The sequence below is a fragment of the Tachyglossus aculeatus genome, chromosome 4 (genome assembly GCF_015852505.1).
Source record: "Tachyglossus aculeatus isolate mTacAcu1 chromosome 4, mTacAcu1.pri, whole genome shotgun sequence".
Classification (NCBI taxonomy): Eukaryota; Metazoa; Chordata; class Mammalia; order Monotremata; family Tachyglossidae; genus Tachyglossus; species Tachyglossus aculeatus.
In genome coordinates this window covers 126,368,779-126,387,347 of record NC_052069.1, presented here as the reverse complement: position 1 = coordinate 126,387,347, position 18,569 = coordinate 126,368,779, and the positions used below count along the sequence as shown (strand labels likewise).

The 18,569-nt window shown below is 63.7% G+C and overlaps 1 protein-coding gene across 4 annotated transcripts in view; it reads right to left on the bottom strand.

Annotated features, from left to right (window-relative positions):
• Nucleotides 1–544: 544 nt before the first annotated feature.
• Nucleotides 545–18,569, bottom strand: part of PUF60 (poly(U) binding splicing factor 60) — a 34,411-nt gene continuing 16,386 nt past the window's right edge. Inside the window, exons 2-12 of one of the 4 annotated variants that reach the window (XM_038745527.1) lie at nt 11,087–11,182; nt 10,438–10,527; nt 9,048–9,098; nt 5,778–5,939; nt 4,947–5,039; nt 3,581–3,794; nt 3,092–3,282; nt 2,737–2,872; nt 2,332–2,364; nt 1,220–1,461; nt 545–1,017 (exon numbers count right to left, since the gene is read on the bottom strand). In XM_038745527.1, coding sequence (XP_038601455.1) covers nt 718–1,017; nt 1,220–1,461; nt 2,332–2,364; nt 2,737–2,872; nt 3,092–3,282; nt 3,581–3,794; nt 4,947–5,039; nt 5,778–5,939; nt 9,048–9,098; nt 10,438–10,527; nt 11,087–11,182 — 1,608 coding nt within the window. In that variant the 3' untranslated portion in view covers nt 545–717. The remainder of the gene's footprint in view (nt 1,018–1,219; nt 1,462–2,331; nt 2,365–2,736; nt 2,873–3,091; nt 3,283–3,580; nt 3,795–4,946; nt 5,040–5,777; nt 5,940–9,047; nt 9,099–10,437; nt 10,528–11,086; nt 11,183–18,569) is intronic. The other 3 variants (XM_038745528.1, XM_038745529.1, XM_038745530.1) reach the window with 3 other exon arrangements.

Below are 18,569 nucleotides of genomic sequence, written 5' to 3'. Positions count from 1 at the left end.
GAAGAAGAGATTCGTCTCTTGGCCTTCGGCCCCAGCCCCCTCCCTCCAGCCCCGCGGAGGCCTCCAGTCCAGATCGTGTCCCTGTCAGAGTCCGGTCACCCCCTACGGCTCCTCTCCGCCCGACCCCAGCCGGGCCCTCACGCGACGACAGCTGCCGGACCCTCCCTCCCTCACCCTCCGCCCAACTCCCTTCCATGCCAGAGGGGTGGCGAGCGGGGTCCGTGTCGGTTGCTCCAGCGAGGAGTGCATGAGGCGGCTCGCGTCAAGAGCGTCAGCTGGTCTCCCTCGGGGCCCAGCAGGGGGACGCTGCGGCTACGGCCCCGCGGGGCCGGGGCGGACAGGGTATTCGGAGCCCGCAGAGGTAACCGAGGAGCCAGACGCCCCATCCCTCAGCAGGCGCAGGGGCTGCCCCTCCTAGCCCGGAGTCCCACAGCCGCCCTAGCTGAGGGGGCAGCAAGGAAGGGGCACAGAGGGAAGACGGCCCACGACACCCGCCCCCCCCGCCCCACCGCTCAACGGCCGCACACCCACACAGACACCCACGCCGGCTCCACACTTTATCCAAGCGAACCCCCCCACACAGCGGGGGGAGGGTCGGGGGGGAGGACGGGTGGGAGAGGACAGCCCGCCTCCGCCCAGACCCCATCTCGTGTTTCTACAAAACAAGGGAACGGGAGGGAGGGATGGGCCGAAGCCCGAGTCCGTGGGTGGCAGAGTTCAGGCCGAGAGGTCGCTGTTGTCAAACCGCTCCTGATCGTAGACCTCGGCCACCACCTTGCGCCCGGCGAACCAGCGGCCGTTCAGGGCCTGGATGGCCTTGTGCGTCTCCGAGGCCATGGAGAACTCGACGAAAATCTTGACGATGATCTCGGCGTCCTCTTCCTCGCCCTGCTTCTCCTGGTAGATGATGACGCGGTTCACGGCCCCGAACTTGCCGCACTCCTCCGTCACTTCGCCCTCCAAGTCGTCATCGATGTCCTTGGGGTCCACCATGTTGCGCAGGACCATCACCGTCGACTGGGGGGGGGGTGGACGCAGTGACCGCGGGCCCGGATCGGGAAAGCGGGGTGGTCTCGTGATCCGCCCCCCTCCCCCCCCACCTAACCCGAACAACGGGGTGGTCGGTCGCTGTCGGGGACGGGGCGGGCCGAGGCGGGCAGCGGGGAGTCGGTCAGGGCTTAGGCGGGGTCGGAGGGGGGCCGGGGCCGGAGACCCTCACCTCCTGCTTCCGGAGCAGCTTCTGCATGACCATGTGGCGGGCGCTGCTGCCGGAGATGCTCATGTGCTCCTGTTCGCTCAGCATCTCCGGCCGCTCGGCCTCCTGGAAAGTCTCCTCCTCCTCCTTCTCCTTGTCCTTCCTAGGCTCCAGCAGGCCCAGCGTGGGAGGGCTGGCCAGGATGGGGTTCACGACCCCCACCTGAGGAATGGCCACGGGGAGAGGGGGGCGGGCAGGAGTCACACCTGCAGCGGAGCAAAAGGGCTTCAAAAAGGGGTAAAGAGCAGGCCAAGGCCAACGCGGCCCCGCCCGGCCCGACCCAGCCCGATCCAGCCCTTAGCGGGGGGTCTGTCCAGGAGAGGAGTTAGTCCAGCCACCCCCCCAGCGTGAGACTGTCCTGGTCCCCCAACACCGCTCTTTCCAAAACGCCCAGAGGGCCCAGCCGGGGAAGGGCAAGGGCAAGGGAAATGGAGGGGGCAATCTCGGGAAGGGCAAGGGAGAACAGGGAGCGGGGGAGGGCAGGGGAGGGGAGGGGGAGGAGGGAGCCAAGGGACAAGCTGGGACCAAGGAGGGCAGGGCAAAGGTGGGTCCTCGCTGCCAGGGGAACAAGGGGGCGGGGAGCCGGGAGGGGCAGAGCTCGGTAGCAGATGGGCGGGGCTCAGCCGGGCGCTCCAACACAAGGGGGCTCAGGAAGGGTCATCAGAAGAGGACGTCGACGGGTGAGGATTCTGGCAGCGACCTCGGTCCCAGCCTGAGCTCCGCTCTCTGGGGACCGGGGCGGGGTAGGGCCGGGCAGGGTGGGGGCTGGCCGGGGCTGGGGGGACGGGGAGGTTTGGCGGGGCGGGGGGGGGGGGGGAGGGGAGGGAGGAGGAGGAGGGGAGGGGCGGGGACGGGGGACAGGCAAGCGGGGCGGGCGAGCACATAGCTGGGGCAGCCTCAGGCAAGAGTTTCCGAGCACAGGCCAGGCCCCCGCCCCCAGCTCCCGCGCCTCCCGGCCCCCAGCTCCCGGCCCCCGGCCCCGAGCCCCCGGCCCCCCGGAGTCCAGCCCCCAGCAGCCAGGACCCAGCACCCCAGAGCCCGGCCCCGGCACCCCAGCAGGCCGGCCTTCTACCCACTGGGCCTCGCTGCCTCACAACCGACGGACCAGCCTGGTGGGAAATCAGAGAAGAGCAACTCTAGGGCCCGCTGGGGCGGAGGGCCAGACTCGGGGGGCGGGGAAGCGGGGCCAGGGACCTCAGCGAGGGGGAGCGTGGGCGCGAGGGGCACGGGGTTTAGGAGGGGAGGGGCCCGAACGTGTGACTCGGCGGGGGCAGGGGCCAGGGCCCTCTCGCTCGGCTCAGCCTTGGCGGAGACCAAGCCTGTCTGCGCTGCCCGAGGCCTCGACGGCCGCACGGGTGACCGGTCCGGCCGGGGGACGCGGGGGGTGGCCGGGGGCGGTGTGGCGCGGGGCGGTGGGGGGGATGGGACGGGACACGGGGGGGGGGGGACGCGGGGCGGGGACGCAGCTGGACGGCACTCACCTGTGATGACTCCCGGCGCTTGGGCAGCCATGACGGCCTGCGGCAAGGCCCCCAGGGGCTGGGCGAGTGTCAGTGCTGGTGACACCAGCCCGGGGGTGGCTAGGGTGCCCAGCACCGCCGCCCCAGCCACAGCTTCCTGCAACGAGAGCCCAGTCACCCTCCCGCTGGCCTCGCCCCACCCCACCCCAGCCCACGGCACCCTTCCAGAGGCCAGGCCAGCTCCGCTCCCCACCCGGCCGCCCACCCCGTCCCCGCTCCCCGCCCTCCGGTCACGTTACCTCCCGGTCCGCATCCTTCCCCGGCATCAATCGCCGCGTGGCCATCCCCAACCGGTCCCCGGCGGGGGCCCCCTCACCTGAGCTGTGATTTTGGCGGTAGCTGCAGCTGCTGCCACGGCGGCCGCAGGGGGCAGGCCTCCGGGGGTGGCGGGAGTGAGGAGAGGCATGGGAGGGGTGACGGCCTTGCCAACCCGGAGGTACTGCCCCCCCAAGTCAAACAGGTTCATGGAGGAGACGGCGTCTTGGGAAGACTGGGCCTTCTCGTACTCTGCAACGGCAACGGGCAGGGCGGGGGGGGAGTGAGCGCCGTCCCTCCGGCCGTCTCGGCCACCTGCGGGCCCGGGACGGCCCGGGGAGACCCGCCCCGTCCGACAGAGGGGCCCCGGACCGGCCCCGCGGAAAACCCTTCCGGGCCGGGACGGGGAAGGAGCCCCCTCGTCCTTCCGTACCGTACAGAGGCGGCACCCCCCGCGCAGGTCTCGAACCCCGCCCCCGGGGTGGAGGGCGCCCGAGCCCCGACCTCCGCTCCGGCCGGGGACCGGGCCGTGGCGGCGGGGCCGGCTCACCGATGAAACCGTAGCCCTTGTGTTTGCCCGTGGTAGGGTCCCGGGCCAGCGTGCACGACTTGATCTTCCCGAAAGCCTCGAAGACGCTCTTGATGTCGTCGTCCGACAGGTCCTGGTGCACGGACGCCACGTAGATCCGGTTGAAGGCGCGGGCCTCTTCGGCCAGCTGGTCGATGATGGGCTGAGCCTGTCCGATGTTGCTGGGCCGACCCACCTGCGCGGTGCGGCGGGAGTGGGGCGGTCAGCCCCTCGCCTCCCCGGCCGCCTCGGCCCGACCGTTCCTCAGGTGGTGGGTTTTAGCCTCCACCCCGAACCCATCCAGCTCCTCCTCCTCCTCTTTCCTGACCTTTCCAAGGACTGCCTCCAGGAAGCCTCTCTGACCTCGTGGGCCTCCCCTGGGCCCGAAAGGCAGCGGCTCCGCTTGGAGCCCCGGCCAGAGTGAGGGATCGGGAAAGGTTGGAAGAGGTTGGCTTCTAATCCTCCCCGCCCCCCGCTGGTCTGCTGTGGCGCCTTGGGCAAATCACTTCACTTCTCTGTGCCTCAGTTACCTCGCCTGTGAAACGGGGATTGAAACTGGGAGCCCCGTGTGGGACAGGGACTGTGTCCGACCTGATTTTCTTCAATCTACCCCCGCCCTTAGTATTGCCCCTGGCACGTGGTGAGTGCTAAATAAATACCATTAAAGAGGAGGGGGGGAAAAAAGAGTGATGTCTGTGCCGTGCTGGAGCGGAGCAGCAGCGGAGACCGCACGTATTTTGGGGATACTAAGTGGAAAGGACTCAGACACCAGCGGTCTTCCCTGTAACCGCACAGCAGGACTGCGGGGAGGACAACCGTAGGGATGTCCCCCCACCTCATGGGGGGGGGGGGGGGGGGGCACTCACATGCTCTGCTCTGCTGCTGCAGGTACCCCCCCCCCCCCCGGCGCCCCTCCCACGCCTGCTTCTGCTCCCTGTCACGTTTGCCTCTGTGCCCGTGTGGGCCCGTGCCTGCGCACGCTCTGGTCGACCCAGGTATCTCATCTACCCGGGGGACCCAGGGCCGGAGCAGAACAATGAAGCCCTCTTCTCCTCTTTCTCCCAGCTGTGGTCCAGCTCACGCTGAGGGCGCAGGCGCCCGGCCAGTTTGAAAAACGTTGCCAGCCCAGTCGGGTGCCACCGGATGTGCTCGGCAAATGTCGCTCGCCTGGTGCCCTGACCCCCTTCTTCCCCCGGCCACTGTCCCTCCCCACCCTCTCTACACACATTTCCATGCCTCCTCGGAGGGGTGCGTGTACGTGGGGCGGGGGGGAGCGCGGTACACCTTGCCTTCCCTGCCTCAGTCCTCTCCCAGGGAACGGAGCCGGCAGGCGAGGTCTCGGACTCACCTTGATGTTCCTTCCTCCCAGCATTACGGAGTTCATCTGCTCCAGGGCCAGCTGGGCGGCCTCTGGCACCTCATACTCCACAAAGGCAAAGCCCTGGGGGTGGAGAGACTGGGTTACCCTGCCTCATCCTCCTCAGCCCGGGGGGAGGGGGCAAAAATCATCATCCTGGCCTGGTCCCATCGCGGTCCATCCAGGCCGGGATCGTCTCCGGCGGGGACACCGGGACGCTTGGGGAAGCGTGGGCTGGCTTGCCCCCCCAGTCAGCCCCCCTCAGGGCTCGGATGGAACAACCAACGTCCCTAACTGTCCCCTCTCGGTCCTCGAGTCTCCCTCCAGAGACCCAGCCTGGACCGCTTGCCCGGGTTCTATCGAAACGCCCCGGAAGCGGCTGGCATTTCCGGCGGGGCACCGATCAGACGCACTCGTTCGCCCCGCGCTGGGCAGAGACGCGTTTCCGACGCTCTGCTACGGGGCGGGGGGCGGCTTGGAGAGCGACAACTCCACGACCGAGGGGCCAACTCCTCCACGATCGTGTAGGTGCCCATCTCGGCCCCAGAGCTCTAACCCCACAGGCTTCCCCTCGGCCAGGGGATGCCCTGGCCCCCGTTAGTTGCCGGGAAGCGGGACTGAACGGAGAGCGGCTCCCCCCTCCATTGGGGCCTCCGGCCCCAGGCGGGGCTCTAGGGAAGGGCCGTGCCCATGGCTCCGGGGTACCGCCCGGCCGCCCGCCCGCCCGTGAGGGTGCTATGGAAGCTGGGGTTTCTCCCCGCCACCAGGCTGAGGCCCGGGGCGGCCCCGTCCCCTGCTCCCGCCGCAGGGCTGGGGCCCCACCTTGTGCTTCATGGTCACCGAGTCCCAGGACATGTCGATGCTCTTGATGGGGCCGAAGGGGGCAAAGGCCTGGCGGATGGTGTCCTCCCCCAGCTCGTAGTAGATGGAGCCCACGTACACTCGGCACATGATCGCCAGAGCCCGCTGCCTCTGTGCGGCCATCTGTACGGGAGAGAAGGGCTAGCTGGTCAGCGGGGGGGGGGGGGAGGGAGGAGGGATGGACAGGATGGATGGGAGGAGGGGGCAAGGCACTGGGACGGCTCTCTCTCCTTCCCCCAGCCTTCCCAACCCAAGGCCGGGCCTGGGCCAACAACACAGTTTGCCCGGTCGCCAGACTCTCCGCCCCGCGGAGGTAGTCTCTGGGAGGCTGAGTGGTCTTCCCAGGCAGCCGGACCCTTGGCCAGAGCACCCGGAGAGACCACCCTTCCCGGCCAAGGCCCGCTCCATCTCGGGGACCCCACCACAGCCCACCCCAACCAGGAACCCCCGCCACAGCCAGGCAGGGGACCGGGGCTCGAAGGAAATTAGGCCAGGCCAAACGGAAGTCGGGCTGTGGGTAGTAAGCAGTGTCAATGAAAATGGAAACCAGCTCCCGCCTCCCAAACCTGGCCTTCTCCGGGCAGCTGAGACAAGCAGGGGCAGAGGGGCAGCTCTAGTAAGCCGGGGACGGGGATGGCAAGTCAGATGACGCCCTGGCCGTACGGAGAGATTTAGCTTTAGGAGGGCTAGGCCCCTCCCCGGCCACCGTGGACCCTCTGGGGGCCGGGCCCCCGGGGAATCCGTTTGTTCCCTGGCCTCGGGTGGGCCGGGGAGGTCCAGGGAGGTTGAGACTTTCAGCCCCAACCCAAAAGACAAAGCTGCCCCCACGGGTCTCTTGTGTCCCGGGCAGCGGTTGCTGGGAGAAACGGGGGGGTCTAGCCCAGCCACGAGGGTTGCGGGTGTGGACGTGGGGTCGAGGCCGATCTCCCGAGGGCACAACGCTCCCCCGCCTCCCTCCCCCCGCCTGCCCGCCCGGCCACCCCCCAGCCCCCCTCCCCCGTTCCTGCCGCCGCCCCCCTCCTTCCCCCGGGTCCCATCGAGGGCCTGCACTCCTTCGCCTGCCTCCCCCGGCTCTGGCTCCAGCTCTGTCTCTCTGTCTGTCAGCTTGGCAGGGTCAAACATGAAGCTGTCAGGGGGTGGGGGGAATGGGGAGAGAGACCCCAAGCGAGGAGGTGAGGGGCAGACAGGAAGACAGGACTGCAGTTAACGGGGCAAGAGAAGCAGCACCCACAGGGCTCCCCAGCGTCCCTCTCTCCCTAGGTCCCCAGCTGCTGCTCGGAGGGCGGAGGGCAGCCCCAGGACAAAGCCCCCAGGCTTAGGGGTGGCAGGCCTCACTAGGGATGCTACACTTTCTAGCAGGTCTGAAGGAAGGGCCCGACTGACGGGGAGGTGTGCGGGTCAAGCTCCCTTTCCCCACAAGGCACGGAGGCGCGCCAGTGCACGCGCATGCTCACACGCGCGCACACACACACACACACACGCACATCATACCTCCTCTCACCCAGACTCCCACACTCCAGACCAGATGCCCCTGTCTGCGTCTGCCCCGGCTCAGCCTCCAAGGGGAAGTTTTGGCTTCCCCTACGCCCCCCCCGGAGCCTCAGACAGGCCGGGGGCTGCACCCTCCCAGCCGGCCTGGAGGCCAAGACGTTCCCGGAGGGTCCGGACGGCCCCTCCCGGGGGAGGGGAGCCTTGCCGCCGCCGGCAGGCGGTCTGAAGGCCAAATAGCCAGCCGTGACCCCTCAGGCCTGGAACTCCTCTCTCCCTCCCTCCTTCAGCGGGGGCCGGCCAGGCGGGAATTCAGCCAGGTAAGGATGGGGGGCTGGGGGTGGGGCCTCATTTGGAGCGGGACGGGACCCTCCCGGGGAGGGGGGCGGGGTCCTGCGTTCTGCGACCACCGCCAACCAGGCGGGCTTCCCTGGGGGAGCAAGGCTCTCCTCCCAGCTCCTGGATTGGGGGGCCTCACTCGGAACTCCTGGGGGAGCCAAGCCGAGCAGTGGGGACGAGGGTGATGCCCAACCAACCCAACTTCCTCAGGTGTCCCGTCGCCTCAAGAGCAGGCTGGAACAAAGGGGCAGGGGGTAGGGAGAGGTAGGCAAATGGGACAAGAGTCCCGCCCAGCAAGACTCTTGGTCTTATCTGCTCTGCCAACCCTCCAGTTGAGCCCAGATTGGAGTCCGCCACACTGGCCGACGGGGCCACGAGGCCAGCCGAAACGGGGCCGCTCTGCCCAACGAGACGCTGATGAAACCTTTGCGCTTTGGGCTCTCCTGGCTCCGAGCTCCTCGCCCAGCTCGGGGGAGGGGAGGGGTGGGACTGGGGAGCTCTTCACACCTGGCCTCCGAAACTAAATCCTGTCCTACCCCCAAGCGAGAGCCCACTGGGGAAAGGCTGCTTGGGCCTCGGCACCACGAGGGTGGCCACTTGCTCTACCGTGGACTCCCCCTCCGCCTCATGGATGCCGCCTGCCGGTCTCCCTGCGGTGCCCTTTCCCCGAGCCCTCAAATGGACACCTACCAAGGACTGGGGCACCCCACCGAACCCCTGCTGCTCTCCAAGGGACTGGCGCCCGTGCCTCGTGCCCGAGCACAGCCCCAACCCTGCTAGGGAACTGAAGAGAGGGGAAGACTCTGAGAGCTGTCCCTGGGACGCCTCACTTGGTTGCCTGGGGTCTAGGGCCGGGTCCAGCGGGCATCAGACTGGGCAAGAGCAGAGCTGGGGAGTGGGAGGTTGGGGGGAGAGGGGGCGGGACGGGGGAAGAGCAGAGGCCTGGACCCTGTGGGTCCTTCTTTAGGCCCGAAGCTCCGCCTGGCAGTCCGGGGTCTGGGGGAGGGGGGGCACCCCGTCAAACTGGCGCCCACCGTGGCGTTACCTTGGCGGGAATTTTAAAGCCGGGCCCTCAGAACTGTCGCATCCCTAGGAAGGCGGCCGCCCCACCAGGTCCCGGGGCGGGCGTATTGGCAAACGGCGGACCCTAAACTCACTCTCCGGGCCGGCCGCTTCCCAGCCCGGCGGTCGGTCACAGAGGCCCCGGCCCCGGCGCCCCCGCCTGGGAGCAGCGCCTCCCGAGCTCTCTGCAGGGTGTGTCCAGAGCAGGTGGGTCTGAGGGAGCTGGGTCTAAGCGCAGGGCCCTCCCTCCACCCCGCCCCTCCCCACCCCCCCGCCTGGCCTGCCCCCCGCTAGGCCCTGCCTGAGAAAAGTGCCCCAGAAGAAGTGAACATTTCTATTGACCGATTGCAAAGGTGAGAGAGGATCTCCAAAGCCCATTGTCACTGCTGCCATCTGAAAGACAGTAAAGACAGAGTTCAGACTGTTGGAGCTGAGCATACTGCGGCCATTGTTCAAAACTCAAGCAGACAGCGGCGCGGAGAGCCTGGAGGAGAGGGACCCTGTCCCCTCGCAGTCAAAACGCCCCGTCGGACGGGGGCCCCTAGGGCAGAGTCCGGACGGGTCTGGGATCGGCGGGGGCCCTGAGTACCCGGCCCTCCCCCGGCCCCTCTCCCGGCACGGCGCGGAAGGGGAGCGGGGCGCTGCGGCCTCAGGGCGCCCCTTCTGGGGTGCTCGCTGGGGAGGGGCCGGGACCAGGGCCACGAGGGGCAGGGTAAGGGGGGCTCAAGGCGGCAGCACCCTCTGTCACCACGGCTGTTGACTCTCCCCTGGCGTGACGGGGAGCCCCCCGCCACCCCCGGTCTCCCCAGCGGCCACGGACGAAGAGGCACAGACCCAGCTCTGAACTGCTGAGGCTGCGCCCGGCACAGCCCCACTGTAACAGCAGGTCCAACGATCAAAAGCACAAACTACGGCTGGGAGGCCCAGCCTGGAGCCCGGAGCCCGGGACCCTCCTGTGCTAGCTGGAGCCCAGGCCCCCCCCACCCCCGGGACCTTCCTCCACGAGCCGCGTGGCAACTGTGCAGACGTTGGGGGTGGGCGGGGGAGGTGTCTGCCCAATTGCCAGCCATGCAGACACACACCGGAGGGGTGACGGACAGGCGGACGGGAGCGGCAGGCGGAGAGAGACGGAGGCGGTGGGGGGGAAGGGGGAAGGGGGGACGAGGGGCAGGGTGAGGGGAAAGGCAGCCCGACAGTGAGAGGATTGCTGGGCCGCAAGAAAGAGGGGAATGGCAGCGAATGCAAAGCAGCAATACGGAAGTGGGAGAGGGGCTGGTGACTGGAGGGGGAAGAGACACCCCTCGTCCCCGACCCCCACTTCTCACAGGGATAGAATGAGGGGGAAAGCGACACTGCTCCTAGCCCCAGGAGCCTCCTTTGGGGGGTAAGGCAGTGACAGAACAGACATTTTGACTGACTAGAGATTTTTTTTTTTTTTTTTTTGGTAAAACCTCTTGCCTGAGAGGAGTTGGAGGAGGAGGAGGAGGAGGAGGAAGAAGAGGAGGAAACGGGGAAGAGGAAAGGGGGAAGGAGGAGGAAGAAGAGCTGCTCTTCCCGGGCTCGAGGGTCCGGGATGAGAACGGAGACTTCCGTTTCCCTGGGGAAACCCCCAGAACTGACAGGTCCGAGGCTCCAGGCCAGCCCCAGGCAGGCTCTGCCACTAACGGCCTAAAGGGTCCCTTCCTCCTCTGAGGGGAGGCAGAGCCAGGGGAAGGGGGCGCCGGGGGCTCACCTGGAGGTTGGTGAGCTGCTGCTGCTGGTGGGCGATGGTTTGCTTCACCAGCACACTCTTGATGCTTTGCTCCATGGCGTACTTCTTGGCCTGCGGGGGGAAGGGTTGGGGGGGCCGGTCAGGGCAGGGGCTGGGGGCCGAGGGCCGGAGAGGGGAGGGTGGCCCGCGAAGACGGCCCGGTGGCCAGCTGGGCCAACCGAGGACAGGTGACTGGAGTCCAAAGCTCCCTGGGGGCTAGGGGAGGCTGGGAAGGTAAGGGGCCCTGAGCCGGTCCCAGGACTTCAAAGGGGGGAAGGGAGACACAGAGTGGGCGCCTGCCTGCCCGTCCGTCCGTCCATCCATCCGTGGGGAGCACTGTTCTCCACCGCCTGCCTCCACCCTTAGGGAACGGACAGCTCTTCCACAGCTGCCCCACCCCCTCATCATCCCACTCCCCTGAGGCAAGGGTCGGCCCCAGTCCTCGCTCTCCTGAAGAAGAGGAAGAGGGGACAGGAGGAAGGGGAGACCAGCCAGGGTCAGCCCCTGCCCTCCTCCAGGCCCGGGGCCCCTCCGGGACGGGGGCGAAGGGAGCAAGAGCGGGGATTTGGCCAACCTTGCGGAGGAGGAGGGAAGTCCCGCTCTGGGGGACCCAGCCCGGGACAGGACTCACCTTCTGGAGGGCCTCCTGCTGCTCGGGGGTGAGTGGGGGGAGCCCCAGTTTAGCGGCTGTGCTCTGACCATTTTCCATCTTTATGGAGTCGGTGCCCTAGAAGACAAACAGTAGTCGTGATCAGCCCGCCCCAAACCCTTCTCCCAGGGTGCCAGCACTCCAGCCCCCGGACCCTGTGGCATCGACAGAGCTGGGGGGGGCCGCCCGGGACTAGGGACCCTGCAGTCTCTTCTCCCCGGCCGGCGCCCGTGGCAGGAACGGCCACCTGCAACCAACACCTGGAAGCCGAGGCTCATGCCCTCGTGGCCCCGGGGCCCGTCGCTCCCTGGTTTTAGGATTTACGCTGTGGAGTTCCCCTCCCGGTCCGCAGACCGACCCATCCTCCCTGCTGCCACCCCCACCTTCCCAGTCGATCTCTAGGCCTGGTCTCCTGCCCCTCTCTCCCTCCCTCCCTCCCCCAGCCTGGAAGATCAGCTCACGGCACTCCTCCGGACCCTGAACCCCCAACCTTGCCCGACCTGGTGGACGGCTTGTCCTCAGAGTCGGGGGATGCGTTAAACACCTTCTGGGGCCCGGGTGGGAGGTGTAAGGTGGCAAGGGGAAGCCAGGGTCAGTCAGAGGGCACCAGCCCCGTTGCAGCTGGGCAGCCCGCTCCCTGCAGGAGGGGGAGAGAGGCCCTGTGCTTAAGTAGGGCTGGACGGCACGGAGCTGGAAAGCCTGACCAGCCCTTCACTGGGCAGGACTCTACCAGCCAGCACCCTCCAGACCAAGCAGATTCCCTCTCAGGACCTGAGCGAGGTCTAGAGGGCGGGGGACTCTACAGTTTCGGGAGCACACGGAGGAGGCCACGAGGTCTGGAGAGATAGATGCTCCTCTTGAAAGCAAGCAAGCAGGCGACTGCCCCTGGGCAGAGGGGTGTCACCACTGGGGCAATTCCAGCCTTTCCCCCAGGCCAGGGAGCTGGGGTGCAAGAGGCAGGAACTCTGGCCCACCTGGGAACTTAGGGTGTACCCTCGCAGGCTCAAGAACTACCCCAGAACTCTACCATAGTCAACCCGGCTTGTGGGCCGAGGACGAGACCTGCTCCAGGAGCCCGGCCCTCCCCTCCCCTTCGGCCCCCAGAGCTGGGGAGGCCCGGAGGCCCAGTGTGAGGGAAGACACGGAGGCTTCAACGAGATCATTCAGTTGCACAAAGACTTTCCCGAACTATGGCAACCAGCTGCCAGTTCATTTGCTTCAAGTCGGAGAGACCCGCCTCTCACGACTCCGGGACAAAGAGAGGTCTCAGAGCAGGGGCTGAGTGGGGAGAAAAGGAAAGGGAAGAGAGAAGAAGGGGAGGGATGGGGAGGGGAGGAGAGAGGAGGAAAGGGGAGGCAGGCCCAAGCAGAGCCAGGGCGGGCTGGCCAGTGGGTGGGATTGGAAGACCAGAGCAGAGAGATGGGAAAGCCAGGAGTCCCCTTCAAGACCACTAAATGGCATCTGAAGAAAGGCTGAGGCCTGGGGCTGCAGATCCTCTCCCTGACTTTCTCGTCACTGTAGACGGCACTACCATCCTTCCCGTCTCACAAGCCCGTAACCTTGGTGTCATCCTCGACTCCGCTCTCTCGTTCACCCCACACATCCAATCCGTCACCAAAACCTGCCGGTTTCACCTCCGCATCACCAAGATCCGCCCTTTCCTCTCCATCCAAACCGCTACCTTGCTGGTTGAATCTCTCATCCTATCCCGACTGGATTACTGCATCAGCCTCCTCTCTGATCTCCCACCCTCCTGTCTCTCCCCACTTCAGTCTATACTTCACTCTGCTGCCCGGATTATCTTTGTGCAGAAACGCTCTGGGCATGTTACTCCCCTCCTCAAAAATCTCCAGTGGCTGCCTGTCAACCTACGAATCAAGCAAAAACTCCTCACCCTGGGCTTCAAGGCTCTCCATCACCTCGCTCCCTCCTACCTCACTTCCCTTCTCTCCTTCTTCAGCCCAGCCCACACCCTCCGCTCCTCTGCCTCTAACCTCCTCACCGTACCTCGTTCTCGCCTGTCCCGCAGTCGACCCCCGGCCCACGTCCTCCCCCTGGCCTGGAATGCCCTCCCTCCGCACATCCGCCAAGCTAGCTCTCTTCCTCCCTTCAAAGCCCTGCTGAGAGCTCACCTCCTCCAAGAGACCTTCCCAGACTGAGCCGCCTTTTTCCTCTCTTCCCCCCCACCCCCCCCGCCCTACCTCCTTCCCCTCCCCACAGCACTTGTATATATATATTTGTACAGATTTATCACTCTACTTATTTCACTTGTACATATTTACTATTCTATTTATTTTGTTAATGATGTGCATATAGCTTTAATTCTATTTGTTCTGATGACTTTGACACTTGTCTACATGTTTTGTTTTACCGTCTGTCTCCCCCTTCTAGACTGTGAGCCCACTGTTGGGTAGGGGCCGTCTCTATACGTTGCCGACTTGTACTTCCCAAGCGCTTAGTCCAGTGCTCTGCATACAGTAAGCGCTCAATAAATACGACTGAATGAATGAATCCTTGTAGGAGAAGGCCCAGGGAGCCTCGGTGTTCCCCGAAGGTAGCTCAGCTAGGGGCAGACCTGCTTTGGGTCAGGAGACTGGCACCAGCAAGGTCCAGGAAAAGGTTTATAGAGCAGCAACAGCAGCCGCCGGCGGCCTGCCGGAACGATGTTCAGTGCAGAGCACGACCTCTCGAGGAAATGAGCAGCGGAGAGGATGCGATAAACAGGGTTGGGTGGTTTGGGGCCAGCTGGGCAGCAGTCAGGCAGTCATCTGGGCTCCCGGGGAAAACCCGGGGGACAGAAATTCAGTTTTCAAACACACGGACCCAGCTGGTCCCGGGCCGGGCTGGCCCCGGAGCCCCTCCAGTCCCCGCATTCTCCCAAACAGGCGGGAGGCTGAGGCGGCACTCAGCTCCCCGGGGAGGGAGGGGGTTCAACAGCATCTGAAGAAACCAAGGCCTGCGGCCACTCGGGCATTCGGTGGCAGTGAGTAACAGCCCTACGGAGTGGGGCCTTCCTAACTGGTGGGGGGAGGTCACACCTCACTTTCCTCCCCGGAGCGCCGTTGCCAGCCAGATGTCTCACGACAGGGCCCGACAAATTTCTCCACTTGGGGAATAATAACAATAATAATGATGGCATTTATTAAGTGCTTACTATGTGCAAAGCACGGTTCTAAGCGCCGGGGAGGTTATAAGGTGATCACTTTGCCCCACGTGGGGCTCACAGTCTTAATCCCCATTTTACAGATGAGGTAACTGAGGCACAGAGAAGTGAAGTGACTTGTCCACGGTCACACAGCTGACAAGTGGCGGAGCCGGGATTTGAACCCATGACCTCTAACTCCAAAGCCCGTGCTCTTCCCACCGAGCCACGCTGCTTCCCGCCCGTGACCTTGGCCCCGCGACCGGAGGTCGGGACCAGTTTGAGCAGCCCCCGTCCTAGGCTGTCCAAGCTCCAAACAGACTGCAAGATGGCGGAGCCCCCTCAGCCCTCGCTGCTCAACATTTCAGGCGGGAACGTGAGTTCCCTCCTGCAGGAGAGGCGCGTGGGGAGGAGGGAAGCGGGGGGAGAGAGGCAGGGCAGGACATTCAGCCATCTCCGCGGTAACCGCTGCCCAGACCTCACGTGGCTGTGGGGATTAGAAACCTCACTTTCCTTTTCAACAAGGGGCCTCAGAGATTGAATACCTTCTGCCAGACCCCTGGGGTGGAAGGGGCGGGGTCACCAGACTCCCCCCTCACTCCCCGTGGCCCCCCCCCACCCCACCCCCAGCTTCCACCCCAGCAATGAGAGACATTAGCCTGGCAGCTGACGGCAGTTTCAAGGAACAGACCCATTCCCTCTGTGACCAACGTGGGGCTCCGGGAGCTTCACCCGAGAACCCGTGTCCCCAAGGGTCTCAGAGTAAGCGGCACCCGCCCATCCCTCCACCCACGGGCTCAGCCCCAAGAACTGGGGGGGCGGGGGGAAGGAAAATGGGGGGAGCATGGTTTGGTGGCGGGCGCAAGATGAGGATCTGATCGAGAGGTTCAGCTGCAGGCTCTCTCGTCTAGCCTGGGCTTTTCCCAACCCACAGAGATGGGGCCTCTGTACGCTGGGTCCTTTCTGACATTTTTCTGAGCAGAGAAGGGGCCCAGGGCAAACCACGGGGCCGAGCCGGGCCAAGCCTCCTGGGAACTCCTCGGTGAAAGTACAAGACGGCCGATCCTCAAGGACTTCCTGAGCATCCATCGTCCGGGTCCTCGGCCCTGGAGTCCCTCAGCTTCAACCCCTCCTGGCCCCAAGGCCGTACCGGCCTGCCACGGGATAAATAGGCAGCGGTCTAACCCCTTTCTTCCCTCCCTCCCTCTCCGTTCAGGAGGCGGCAGCGGCCACGTGCAACTCACGTCCCCCTCCTCCCCAGATGCCAGGCCAACATTTCCTCAGCCGTCCCCTCCCACGAGCTCCACTGGGGCAGCCCATCGGTCTGGGCTACTGGCTTCTCCCAGGCAAGAGCGGGGGCCCTGTTCTGGGATGTTTCAGGTGAGTCGGGGGTTGTCCACACAAGAAGACGCCTTGCAAACCCCTCCCTCAGGAACCCAGTTCCCCCAGAAGCTGCTCCCCAGCCTGACTCATGTCACCTCAACGGCCACCCGGACCACATGGGTTTCACGGCGGCTTTCATTTTTCCAGCTATGTGTGTGTGATGTGTACACACAGACACACGCACTTCCTCCCACTCTATGTACCCAATTTGTGCCTGTAGTTTTACTTATTTAATGTCTGTCTCTCCCTCTAGACTGTAAGCTCTTTGTGGGTGGGGAATAATAATAATAATAATAATGATGGCATTTGTTAAGCGCTTACTATGTGCAAAGCACTGTTCTAAGCGCTGGGGGGGATACAACGTGATCAGGTTGTCCCACGTGGGGCTCACAGTCAATCCCCAATTTACAGATGAGGTAACTGAGGCTCAGAGAAGTTAAGTGACTTGCCCAAGGTCACACAGCAGACATGTGGTGGAGTCAGGATTTGAACCCACGACCTCTGACTCCAAAGCCCGGGCTCTTTCCGGGGAATGTGTCTGGCATGTTGTATTCTCTCAAACGCTGAGTACAGTGCTCTGCACACAGTGAGCACTCAAGAAATATGACTGACTGATTGACTGACTGACTCTCCCATTAGACTGTAAGCTCCTCAAGAGCAGGGACTGGGGGCTCTTATGTGCCCGGTGCTCTCCTCAGCGCCTAGTAGAGAGCGCTTTAGCCAGCAGGGGCTCAAATAGGACAGCCAGCTTCCCTTAGGCTTCTTTTAGAGCTCTTCTGTCACACCGCTAAGGAACTTTAATGCCAGTACTACTTACAGGCTCTCGCTTCCCTGCCAAGTTTACCTTGGCGTAGGCACTTCCCTTCCCCACCGACTGACTCCAAAACAGAGATTAGAGCCCATTTCCATTTAGCTTTAGACAATGACATCTATTTAGCAGAGCCTACTAGCAGATCTACAGTCTACTAGCATAAGGTACCTTTTTGTTGCCCGGGACTGGAAAATGTGCTATTAAATTTATATACCTATATAAAAATTAATGCAAAATAATTCATCGGGGAACTCATTTTCAGTGGTATGTGACAGTGCCATGATATTAATCGTACCTTTTTAAATCACTGAAAAATACATTTCTATCATTCGACACGTTTTTTCCTGTGGGGAACTCTACTACTTCGTAAGATAGAGGGAATGACTGGACGGATGGACAGTCAGAGACCAACGGTTCTGTTGGACAAGCGGATCTTCACCCTAGGTTACACCTGAGTCCCCCAAGGAGCCGGCACCGAGGCCGCAGTGGCCGAAGCAGTAGAAGGGTTGCGGGCAGGAGGCCCACCTGGCCCAGTGTTCCCCTCCTGGGAAGTCCCCAAACCAGAAGCCCGGCTCATTTGACTTGACTGGCCCAGCCCAGGCCCAGTTAGCCCAGCCCTACATTCACCCCAACCTGGGGGTGAAAGATTCCAGGCAAGTATTCTCCTTCTCTAGACTGCAAGCTCCTTGTAGGCAAGGGGCATGTCTACCAACTCTGTTATACTGGATTCTCCCGAGCAGTAGGCAAGCGATAAATACGACTGATAGATCAAGTGGAGCATTCCCGATATAATATGGGGCCAGACCCAATCTTCCCAGACCTCTGGGTTTGGCTCTGGCCCAGCCAGTCAACCCCAAGGCACCAGCATTCATTCATTCAATCGCATTTATTGAGCGCTTACTGTGTGCAGAGCACTGTACTAAGCGCTTGGGCAGTACAAGTTGGCAACATATAGAGACGGTCCCTATCCAACAGCGGTCTCACAGTCTAGAAGGGGGAGACAGACAACAAAACAAAACATATTAACAAAATAAAATAAATAGAATAGTAAATATGTACAAGTAAAATAGAGGAGGGGAAGGAGGTAGGGCAGGGGGGATGGGGAGGGGCAGGAGGGGTAGAGGAAGGAGGGGGCTCAGTCTGGGAAGGCCTCTTGGAGGAGGTGAGCTCTCAGTAGGGCTTTGAAGGGAAGAAGAGAGCTAGCTTGGCAGATGTGTGGAGGGAGGGCATTCCAGGCCAGGGGGAAGATGTGGGCCGGTGGTTGGCGGCGGGACAGGCGAGAATGAGGCACAGTGAGGAGGTTAGCGGCAGAGGAGCGGAGGGTGTGGGCTGGACTGTGGAAGGAAAGAAGGGAGGTGAGGTAGGAGGGGGCGAGGTGATGGAGAGCCTTGAAGCCGAGGGTGAGGAGTTTCTGCCTGATGCGCAGATTGATTGGTAGCCACTGGAGATTTTTGAGGAGGGGAGTAACATGCCCAGAGCGTTTCTGCACAAAGATGATCCGGGCAGCAGTGTGAAGTATAGACTGAAGTGTGGAGAGACAGGAGAATGGGAGATCAGAGAGGAGGCTGATGCAGTAATCCAGTCGGGATTAGTCCAGCAGAAGTGGTAGCCAAGCCCCGGGGACTCACACCACCTGCCCCAGGGCAGGCAACATGCACGGCCGGGCTTGAGATCTCTCTCTTGCGCGCCTCTCCTTTGGTGCATCCCCTCGGTAGTGGCAGGGATGAGGCAGGAATTCACTCTTCCCAGCAGGGTAACAGGGAACGGCAAGATGCTGCTGACCCTGCAGCATCCCCCTCCCCTCCCCTTCTCCCCAAGGCAGACGGGCCGGGAGATCTAGGACACAGGATGGGTGGTGGGTCCCAAACTCCCCAGCTCAAGGGCCACCAGTCTCCCAACAACACAAGACGCAGCGTGGCCGAGTGTGAAATCAATCAATCAGTCGTATTTATTGAGCAGAGCACTGTACTAAGCGCTTGGGAAGTACAAGTTGGCAACATATAGAGACGTTCCCTACCCAACAGTGGGCTCACAGTCTAGAAATGGGGATGAAGACTGTGAGCCCCACATGAGACGGGGACTGTGTCCAATCCAATTTGCTCAGATCCACCCCAGCTCTTAGTACGGTG